Genomic DNA, 11,606 nt, shown 5'->3' on the forward strand with positions numbered 1-11,606 from the left:
ACAATTTTGAGATACTCAAGGATAGTAACGCGCGCGGTCACGATCTACTCCAACTCTCTTTATTGAAAGAGTGAAAGCAATACGGTAAAGCTCATCAATTTCGAAATATATGCCGAAAAGAAACGACTGTGTGGTGGCTTCGAGATAGGCAAATATTTAAGTGCGACTCGTTTATCAACAGTAGTCACGTAATCGGTTTTCACTACTCCTTTTGAACGGAAAACGCCTGTCGAAAGTGAAGAAAGCTCGCGGAAATCTAGCGATAAACTCAAATATCGTATATAGATGAAACGATTTATAATGCGCGTCGCGGGAGAACGATTTGAAGTAATGTACGAAACAAGAAATACATAAAAAAACAAGTCTAAGATATCGGAAGCGCTGAATTCGCTATGTTTATCTCGCTAAAGAAATGCGCCAGGCACACAGCTGTACGCCTCTCAATTTTCATACGTATCTTAATTTTAATTTGCTTTCGCGGACAGAGTGTGGAGTAGCGTTTGTTGATTTTTTTTTTTTACTACATATATATTATATATATATATATATATATATATATATATATATGTGTGTCAAAGGGCTTGTTCCGGGACACTTTCCGATAATTATTGACATATTCTGAGACATTTGTGTGCTTCCAGGCCTGACCTGGAAGAATTCTATGTCAAATGGCAGGTTTCGGGACAGTCCTGGAAAACTAATGTATATACATATGAGAATTGTACATACAAATGCATATACAAAAGAATAGAATGTATAGAAATGTTATACAATAATGCCAGTCGAATTATAAACAATACATTATTAAATTTCCAACGCTAGAACTGTTAATATAATTTAAAAATGTTTATTATAACCATATTTTTAAAATTTTGTTTTGTCCTGGAAACGATCATTAGGTCACAAGAATATATTTTTTTTTATAATTAACGCGTTACATAAATATTTATGTCTGTAAACAATGTCAATTCATGTCTTTTCACAAAGATATAGTTCTTGAGATCAATGTTGACAAGAAATATAACGTAGAAAGACGTAATTCAAACATAACAGAAGTGCAAGTTTCTAGGCCAACGCCTGGATTGTTTCCTGAAATATTAAGCAGAACGTTGAAATATAATAGAAAATTAGAAAATGCTTGGATCAAACGCAGGAGAAATGTACTCCGAGATTACATGTTTTTTCAAGATTGTTTCTTAATTTTCACATTGTTTACGAAAATTTGCTTAAGTCCTGGGAATAAACGTTAGGCTACAAAATTGTAATTCTACGATTTGTAATGATATAACGCATTTATGGTACATACAATATTTGTAAATGATGCGATTCGGTAATGTCAGCTTACATCTTTCCGTAAATGAGTTATTCTTAACAATGTTGACAATAAAGATGTAAAAATACGTAATTCATAAATAATAAGAATGAAAGTCTCTACATCTGGAATGCTTTTTGGAAGATTAAACAGAATATGCAAATAATTTTCGCGATTTTTTACTAATATGTCGATCAATTTTCCAGAAAACAATTCAAGCGTTGGCCTTAATGGTCGCATACCTTTATTATATAGAATTACGTTTTTATACATTGTCTTTATTATCAATATTACTATAAGAATTACATACCTCGGCAAAGAAAAACGTAAGTTAATGGCGTTTCCAAATGTTGAAATGCACGTAAAATGCGTGGTTGTTGAAAAATGTGTAAATATTACTTCATGATATAATGTTTGTTTCCAAGCCACAGACAAATTTTTGTAAATAATGTGAAATGAAACACATGAATGATTAATTGATTCTTTACTGTACGTTTTTTTGCTAAATTCCTTTTAAATAAATTTTCCAAAGCGAGTTATTCATTCCTGGGTTTATTATAACCATATTTTTTTAATTATGTTTTGTCCTGGAAACGATCATTAGGTCACAAGAATATATTTTCTGTTTTTTTTTTCAATAATTAACGCGTTACATAAATATTTACATCTGTAAACAATGTCGATTCATGTCTTTTCACAAAAATATAATTTTTGAGATCAATGTTGACAAGAAACATAACGTAGAAAGACGTAATTCATACATAACTAAAGTGTAAGTTTCTAGACCAACGCCTGGATTGTTTCCTGTAATATTAATCAGAACATCTAAATAGAACAATTAAATAGAAAATTAGAAAATACTTGGATCAAACGAAGGAGAAATGTACTCCGAGATTACATAGTTATTCAAGATTGTTTCTTAATTTTCACATTGTTTATGAAAATTTGCTTAAGTCCTGGGAACAAACGTTAGGCTACAAAATTGTAATTCTACCATTTGTAATAAGTTAACGCATTTATGGTACATAAAATATTTGTAAATGCGATTCGGTAATGTCACCTTAAGTCTTTCCATAAAGGTGTCATTTTTAATAATGGTGACAATAAAGATGTAAAAATACGTAATTCATAAATAATAAGAATGAAATCTCTACATCTGGAATGCTTTTTGAAAGATTAAACAGAATATGCAAGTAATTTTCGTGATTTTTTTACTAATATGTCGATCAATTTTCCAAGAAACAATTCAAGCGTTGGCCTTAATGGTCCCATACTTTTATTATATAGAATTACGTTTTTATACATTGTCTTCATTATCAATATTATTAAGAATTACATACCTCGGCAAAAAAAAAACGTAAGTTAATGGCGTTTCCAAATGTTGATATGCACGTAAAATACGTGAAGTTGTTGAAAAATGTGTAAATATTACTTCATGATATAATGTTTGTTTCCAAGCCATAGACAAATTTTTATAATGTGAAATGAAACACATGAATGATTAATTGATTCTTTACTGTACGTTTTTTTTGCTAAATTCCTTTTAAATAAATTTTCCAAAGCGCGTTATTCATTCCTGTGTTTATTATAACCATATTTTTAAATTTTTGTTTTGTCCTGGAAACGATCATTAGGTCACAAGAATATATTTTCTGTTTTTTTTTTTTCAATAATTAACACGTTACATAAATATTTACGTCTGTAAACGATGTCGATTAACGTCTTTTGTGAGTTTGTATTGCTTGATGGCGTTTCCAAATGTAGATATGTAAAATGCGTGAAATTGTTGAGAAATGTGTTATTTCGTGATATAATGTTTGTTTCCAAGCCACAGACAAATTTTTGTAAATAATGTGATATTAAACACGTGAATGAATATTTTTTACTATACGTTTTTTTCCTAAGTCTTGTTTAATTAAATTTTCCAAGATTATTCATTTGTGTGTTTATTATCGCATTATTTATAAAAAATTTGCTTGTGTCCTGGAAATAATCGTTAGGTTACAAGACCATGGAAAAAGGGATTACTACAGCAAAAATGCACCTAAAATTTTTTGCATTGAGAGTTATAACTTAACAAGAAGTAAAGAAATCTTTTAAAATTGAATAATTATATTAGTTATCTCTCTTTTTGTTAATACAGCAACTAAATTTGCTAATATACTTCCTTTCTGTGATAATATTTTCTCTTCTTTCAATTATCTATTGTATTTAACATATATACTAATGTTTGTAACCGTAATCAGGCAATATCTTACTCATATCTTTTTGCAAAAGTATAATTTTAAACAATGTTGACAGAAAAATAAGATAGAAATACATAATGTACAATATAAATACATAATATATAATACAATAGATATGTGAACAACTTTTAAAACAACACCTTTCTTGTTTTCTGAAAAGTTAGAGTATCTAAATAAATCGTCATATATTATTTGAAAGTATTTTTTTTTTCCAGAAAGCAATCGTAGCATAATAATTAGTTAATGTAAAATTTAGCAAAAAGGAACAAGTAAATGAAAGTTTATTATTAACAACGTAGTATACGTTTCCGTATTTTGTTTGATTTTATTATTATAATAGTATATAAAATACATAGTCTCTTGATTTTCACATACATGCTATTTAATTAATTAAAATTAAAAATATATTTTATCATATGTGTATTATAGGAACTAAAATTATGATACATTTTCAAGCAAAAACAGAAATATTTTTATAAATGTTTTCTCAAAATATGTTAATAAAATAAATCAATTTTTTTCAATTAACAAAAAATATTTTTATAATAAAAATACTGTAATAAAAATATTTCTTTTACAGGTAATAGTTTCTAAATTAATATTCCACTTGTATCACTCTTTTTTAATCAGGCTTTATTGTTCAATTTTGTTTATCTGATTAACTAATTGAAAAAATAACATTTTATTATAGTATAGTATGTAGATTATAAAAACTAAAAAAATGTTTTTAAGTTCATTCATAATTCTAAACTTATATATATAATTTCTCTCAAGATCGATTATTAAAGTAAATAAACTTTTTTAAAAAAACAAAAAAAAAAGGAAACATTTTTATAATAAATCTAATTCTTCGATGCTTTATCATATGTATATTTTCATACCAATATTTCACCGAATAATGATCTTGATGAAAATGATACATTAGTACCGCTATTTTTTAGCATTTTTTGCATTTTTGCGTTCTTTTACAATGTAATTGTACATCCAAGTCTTTATTACTGCTGGCTGACGATGTTTTAAAATATTGTTGCGTGTTTTTAATGCAATTTCTTGTAAAGAAGGTAATTTAATTTTTAAAGAAGGATTGTTAATAAACTTGTTAATAATTTTTCCAAATAGGAAAAAACCTGTTTTCTTTTCTTCTTCCGTCCAACGTATTCTTATGGTCTTTCCATAAGGAGGTGCTAAAAATAAATTATTATGTACAAATCGATAAATTATTATGTACAAATATTGTCGAAAATGGAGATAAGTATACATATAAATTAAAAAATATATTGTCAGAAATTAAGATAAGTAATAATTTTAGTAAGAAAAGAACATTTACAATTTTTTAAATAATTTTATTTATCATAACTACAATATTGAAAGTGACTTACTGCACCGTTTCTTTTTTTCAGTACTTTCTTTGCCTGAATTACTTTTTCTTTTTATAGTATGGTTATTTATATTCTTTTGTTTTAACAAAGTCTTCTCTGAATTTGTAACATGTGGCAATGTGGCACTTTCAGTTTCATCTTCGATTATATTATTAAGAATGAATTTTACATGAAAAAAAATATAATAAAGTTTTATTTTCTCATTTATGATGTATAATAGATTAGGTTGCATCATATAAAATTGCTGTTTCTATTTATCAAAAATGCTATACTTATATAAAAAAATAAATACCATCAAAGTATGCAATATTAGCATCAATTGTGCATTCTATTTTTTAACAAATTTAGGATTTTTAGACTAAACGCAAATAAATATCGAGTTATCAAATATATTGAATATCAATAATCCCATATGGTGCAACTTAATATAATTGCCAAATATAATATTTTAAAAGTTTATATTTCTCGTAATTACTCTAAAACTGTATATAAGTTATTAAAATACCTGTGCTTTGAATTTTATTAATACTATTCTCTGAAGTATTAATATCTCTTGTACTGTCAGATATTATCGAAGTGTTTGTAGTATCAATATTGTTTGTAGAATTTGTAGTGTTACTTGCAGATATATCTTGAGTTTTCTCTAAAATTTGGGCCATATTTAAAATATCTAATTCCGGTACAGGTTGTCTGTAAATATTTTTATGTATATCCTTATGATGACCCATAAAATCGGCAACACGAGAAATTTCAGTATCTGGTAAATTTGCACATTTGGTAGCCATATCTTTACGTAAAATAGTTCCTCGTAAGCTTTTTCTGTTCTCAGCTCCACATGCATTAGAAAATTCACGCATCAATTTACTCGCCCTTAAATACATAAATCGGTTTTTATCTGTACCAGGTAATCCGAATATATATGGATTTTTAGAGCTTACTCCTGCCAACTTTCGATATTTTAACAATACTTCTATAGTCTCTTTCATTTTCGTATTTAAAATGACTGGAACATTGCGATTTAATTTGCCACGAATAATGAAACGAATGTATTTTAGAGCAGACTTTTTTTCTTTTTCTGGTAACTTCTTATATAATTCATCTTTTTCTGTAATGTTTATAAAGTTTTTATAATCAACAATATAAGCTCTCTCTATTTCTCCTGCTCGGCGCCGATTAAAGACTTGAATTATTATTAATATTGTTTCAGCGAGTGACTTCCAAGTATGAAAGGTAAATTCCTTTTTTTATTTCTCGCATGCAGGATATTCTTTTTTCTTCTAAATAGTCAGTTAACTTTTTGATATCTGATGTTTTTGGGAGATTTACTATTTTTTTTCGATCGTTGTTATTTTTCGTTTCTGCAACTGTTTTATTAACAGTACTACCATATTCGACTTCTAAAATCTTGAGAAAATTTTTGGCTAGTTTTTGTTTTTCATATTCATGTTGTTTAATAAATTCATTGATTAAGATCTTACATAATTTTTTTAAACATGTACCTAAAGTTGTAGCATTATATGGTATTTCATATGATTCTGTATCTTTATTATATTTAGCAACTATATTTACTGCTTCTATAGCGATATCATAATATTTCGGATCAAATAACATTTGTAATTCTTCTATTTTTGATTCAATTGATCTCACTGCTTCTAAAAATCGTCCAACAAGTCGTAACTGTTGTCGTATGTGATCTCCTAAATGCTGTAATCTATGAATTTGACAAAGGTAATTTCCATATAGTATAATAAGTAAGTCATATTTTATTAAGTTGTAAATATTATCATGTCGCATTACTGGAAGAATATCTTTTCTTAATTTAATGCTTGCTCGATTATGAACAGATTGTGCAGCACTTCGTGCTAGTTTCAATATATTTCGAACTGTATCTTTTTTCTTAGCGCAAATACGATAATGATGCCTGAGATTATGTATTGCATAATGGCCTTTACAATTGGAACATGGCAAGAAGTAAGAACCACATTGTTTCTCGCTTTTAGTAGGTCTTCTTATAACAATCATAGAACCACTATTTACATCTGCTTGTGTGTTAAATTTAAAGTTACCCTTTTTTCTTATTTGACTTATCACTTCTCTCCGTTCCCTAGATTTTTTTGGAAGTGATAAGAACTTTTTTACTTCTTCTTCATTTTTGTGTTTCAACTCTAGATGCCGAGCAATTTTAGTTTGCATAGTATTGCAGTAAAAGCAAAAATTAGATTTTTTATCTCCTTTTGGCCCTCGAGACAATTCGACAAATAATTCATCATCTTTACAGGTTCTGTATTCTACTAACTCATTGTTTTCATTTGCACTTTCTGAACAATTCTGTGATGTATCAGATTCATTAGCAACTTCTAAATCATTAATTTCACAATTTTGTCCATTTTCAATATCGGATGTATATGTATTATTTGAACTCTCACTATGAATAGATGGTTCATAATCCGAATCTTTATCATAGCTTACATTAGTTGAAATTTCATTTTCTGAATCTAAAATAATAAATAATCATTTTCAAATATTCTATTTGTAAAAAATATATAGATAGAATATATATTAAAGATATATTAAACAAAAATATATTAAACAAAAATATATTATTAGATATGTTCAAATATCTTTTATTTTATAAAATTATAGAAATGTTAAAAAAAGGAAATAATTGAGTATCCTTGTTTAATAACAAATTGATAACTCAGTAATTAATGAAGAGTAACTTAAGAAAAACGACATAATAAAAATAAAATTATATTTTAATAGTTTTTTAGATAGTTCAAAAAATTAAAAAATGACATTTATATACTTATTGCAAACTATTATTCATGTATAATAATTAGAAGAACGATATTAAAACAAAAACATAGGTATTAATTTATACTGCAATTTGACAAGATAGGAACAGCATGTTTATAAAAATGCTAATTACTAAGAATTATTTTACACATGAGCTTATTATAATCTAATAGATTATGATCTAATCTATTATATATCTAACAATAAGTTTAATATTATTAACTTTTGTAATTCTTTCTCTAAATATACAGCGACTTTTGCCTGTAAAACTGAATGTAATAATACTGAAAGTAATTTAATTATTTAAAAAAATTAATTGATAAGAAGGATATATATATATATATATATATAGATTAGAAAAGGCTATCAAGAGACACGGTAGTGTCTCGCGCCAAGTACACGCGGAGCGAGACCGACCGTGACTCTTTTACGCGACGCGACGGGTTGCGAGTACTCAAGATGTTGAGATCTCGATAACGAGCGAACGGATCAAGTTCTAAGTAGGCTTGATCGATAGTTGGGGTCAAAATAGGGGGGGTATCTCCTATATAATTTTCCGCTACGTGCCCTACGAGCGGAGATATTGCGACGCAAAGTCCAAATGTGAAAATTTATTTTTAAGATACTTTCTACGTCGACCGTCTCTCATGCCAGGCCATCATTTTCATCATTGGCTGAAATCGCCGCGTCCTTTTCACTTTTTCGACACTGGCGGCGCTTTCGCGCAGTGCAGATATATAGTTGCGTTCATACGTGTGTGCTGTACTGCGCGCAGTGCAGATAGTACGTTCAGCGCGCTGTCACGTCACAGTCAGTTCACTTTAACTTAACCTATATTGTTGAGAGAACGGTAGTGTCGTCGGAGCGAGACCGACCGTGATGTGATTTTATATATTGACGGTAGGGAGCTGATGCCGAGGAGTCCTGTTTTATCGTAAGTTATTATTATTATATATTATATATATTTATTATTATACTACAGAAGTATAATCCTGATACGTGACAGATATCAAGATCGTCGTAAGTTACGACACATCAGTTCAGTTAACCTATTTTCGAGAGACACGGTAGTGTCGGAGCGAGACTGGCTGAGTCCAGCCGACCCTCTGCTAGCCTAGCAATCGTGAGCAATCGCTCGTTTCCTCTCCTTTCACTCAATGGATTAAAAGGAGAGGAAACGAGCGACTGCTCACGATTGCTAGGCTAGCGGAGGGTCGGCTGAACGCACCCACACTGTTACTTACTACGTTTACGCGAGCGTTATTTCTGTATTAGTAACTTATTTTCTCGTTTACGCGAAGTATAAAAATACAAGAAAAAAAAAAGAGAATTCGAGTAAGAAAGACGCAAGCGAAAGGAACTGGGCCCCGTATTTCCTTGACACCTGAACGAGGCGATACACGCGTGCACGTGTCTCAGCACTGCTCGGCACTCTCGACAGTCGTTCGCTCGAGAATACATACAACAAGGTAACCTCAAAACTCGGACCTGAGAGGTACGCTTATCCAATCTTGCGTAAGCCCGGTTTCTGAAGACTAGCTATTTTTCTAGTTTCGTTTACGTTGTACTCCACAAAGGATACTGATTGTTTGCAGATTTGGTTCCCTGAGAATTATCGTTCGCCACGTCAATCGCTGTCGCGACATAATGTTTCTCGTCAAGGAGGGACACGAGGTTCTCGTTGTGTCAGGCAACGACGTGTCCTCGAATGACCTGGCAGATTTTATTCCCATGATCAAGCAACACGTCGGACATTCTGGCAAATTGCAAATTGCAGATATAATAAATAAAGGTGATTTCATTTACCCGATTTTTGTAACGTGGAAAATTTATGTGTACGTTGTTTGCAAAATGCTTTTTCTCTATAACAATGAAAAGAATGCTAATCTATTCTGTATTCTAGAACACGATATACAAGGTTTTCGATTAATTGGAGAGATTTATGGTGCATCTACGTTTGACGTCGTCATCGCTATTTTTAAACAATTCTTCACGAACGAGGATTTCCTAGCCGCATTAAGCATTAAGAATTTTGAAACCCAACGGTTTGCTTGTCATTCGTGAACCGCTACCAAACAGAAAGCCCGGCACACATTTGTATTCCGACAGAATATCTAGCTTGAAATTATCTGGTTTCAAAGTAAAAGATACAGACCCGAAGGGCTTCGATCTGGAGAGTACAAATCTTTTGTTAAAAGTATATAGCGATATAAAAGAAGTTGGCACAGTATTGGCGAGTAAACCATCATTTGAGTAAACCTTGCATAGCTTTCTGTTATAATTTAGGTAGGTTCCAGTATTCCCATTTCATTCGCAAACAAGGCAACTAATGTATGGCCCGGTAGAAGAAGATTTAATAGATGAAGACGAACTTTTGGATGAATCGGAGCTTGTGAAGCCAGATGCGTCATCCTTAAAAGGTGAGATTTCCGTTATATTAGCAATGATATACGTATGTCATTTCCATTTCGTTTACAATTGGACAAAGAGAATTTGTGAATTTGTGTAACATATCTATCTACATATTTAATACTTTCAGTCTGTGCGACAACGGGTAAGCGAAAAGCGTGCAAGGACTGTTCATGTGGACTCGCAGAAGAATTAAGTGGCAAAGATGCACCGGAAAATGCTGTTAAATCTTCTTGTGGAAGTGTACGTTTCATACTATTGCTTTTTTTCACGAAATTCATCAAAGTGTCATATTTAATGATGTAACTGTATAAATTTAAATGTCAAATTTTTATGTTTTGTTTAGTGTTATCTAGGAGACGCATTCAGATGTGCCAGTTGTCCTTATCTTGGAATGCCTGCCTTCAAACCAGGGGAAAAAGTGGTTTTGCCGGAAACTCAGTTAACTGATGGTTCTTGAGTTTGTTTTCTCCTTATTAGAATACAATTGTGATAACTTAATCTAACGCGATTTGTTTTCATTTATGCAAGTAATTACGCTATTTCTGTATGATTCTAATTATATTTAAAATTCTATTTCAAGTATTTCTCTTGTATACGTCTACATATTATGTACAAAATAGATAAAATAATTGTTCTTTAAATATATATAAAAGTGCATGTACTTAAATTATAATTCAATCTTATTTCATATCCTTTTTCTCAATAAAATAATCATATAAATAAAAGATAATTGTTAAGAGTAATACCAGATTTGAAAAAAAGTCTATATTTATAATAGTTACTTAAATTCTATCTTAAAAACATATATCACGAAATATTTTAGTATTGACCGCGAATGGTTCAATAAATATATATAAAAGTGCATGTACTTAAATTAATTATAATTCAATCTTATTTCATATCCTTTTTCTCAATAAAATAATCATATAAATAAAAGATAATTGTTAAGAGTAATACCAGATTTGAAAAAAAGTCTATATTTATAATAATAGTTACTTAAATTCTATCTTAAAAACATATATCACGAAATATTTTAGTATTGACCGCGAATGGTTCAATAATTCTCTTTCTCTATCTTATACATTTTTGCAAAAGTAAAAAAGACGAGAAACTCCGAAAAACGACGCGCGGCACTAAATTTCGAGAAATATCTTTTATTAACGTTGAATTGTTCTATACACACAAGGCATACATTCTCGAAAAGAATTAAACGATAAAAAGTTTTAGAATGCGCTGTAATGGTGCGTCTCCACCTGCGAGTAAAAACTCGAGAGCAAAGAGAGAGAGAGAGAGAGAGAGAGAGAGAGAGAGAGAGAGAGAGAGAGAGAGAGAGAGAGAGAGAGAGAGAGAGAGAGAGAGAGAGAGAGAGAGAGAGAGAGAGAGAGAGAGAGAGAGAGAGAGAGAGAGAGAGAGAAGAGAGAGAGAGAGAGAGAGAGAGAGAGAGAGAGAGAGAGAGAGAAG

The 11,606-nt window shown here is 30.1% G+C and overlaps 1 protein-coding gene across 5 annotated transcripts; it reads left to right on the forward strand.

Moving 5' to 3' along the window:
• The first annotated feature begins 8,104 nt into the window (after positions 1 to 8,104).
• Positions 8,105 to 10,812, forward strand: LOC139786517 (anamorsin homolog). Of its 5 annotated transcripts, none has more exons than XM_071725670.1 (6): positions 8,105 to 8,667; positions 8,740 to 9,525; positions 9,637 to 9,930; positions 10,020 to 10,153; positions 10,273 to 10,385; positions 10,489 to 10,812. In XM_071725670.1, the coding sequence occupies exons 4-6, from the start codon at positions 10,063 to 10,065 to the stop codon at positions 10,600 to 10,602; spliced, it is 318 nt and encodes a 105-aa protein (XP_071581771.1). In that variant the 5' UTR covers positions 8,105 to 8,667; positions 8,740 to 9,525; positions 9,637 to 9,930; positions 10,020 to 10,062; the 3' UTR covers positions 10,603 to 10,812. The 5 variants fall into 5 exon arrangements, with proteins under 5 accessions (XP_071581771.1, XP_071581773.1, XP_071581774.1 ...); XM_071725672.1 differs by having other exon boundaries at positions 8,740 to 9,248; positions 9,329 to 9,525; positions 9,637 to 10,153; XM_071725673.1 differs by having other exon boundaries at positions 8,740 to 9,228; positions 9,329 to 9,525; positions 9,637 to 10,153.
• Positions 10,813 to 11,606: the final 794 nt, after the last annotated feature.

The sequence above is a fragment of the Temnothorax nylanderi genome, unplaced genomic scaffold, assembly GCF_030848795.1.
Source record: "Temnothorax nylanderi isolate EJ_2023f unplaced genomic scaffold, tnyl_v1.0 TNYL_tig1060_pilon, whole genome shotgun sequence".
In the NCBI taxonomy this organism is placed as follows: domain Eukaryota; kingdom Metazoa; phylum Arthropoda; class Insecta; order Hymenoptera; family Formicidae; genus Temnothorax; species Temnothorax nylanderi.

What these genes read in the sequence shown, in the direction of transcription:
- LOC139786517 (XM_071725669.1), top strand. Translation starts at nt 10,063, where the DNA reads ATGTATGGCCCGGTAGAAGAAGATTTAATAGATGAAGACGAACTTTTG. An exon ending in AGATGCGTCATCCTTAAAAG is followed by an intron (nt 10,154 to 10,272) that starts GTGAGATTTCCG and finishes TAATACTTTCAG; the next exon opens with TCTGTGCGACAACGGGTAAG. An exon ending in TTAAATCTTCTTGTGGAAGT is followed by an intron (nt 10,386 to 10,488) that starts GTACGTTTCATA and finishes TGTTTTGTTTAG; the next exon opens with TGTTATCTAGGAGACGCATT.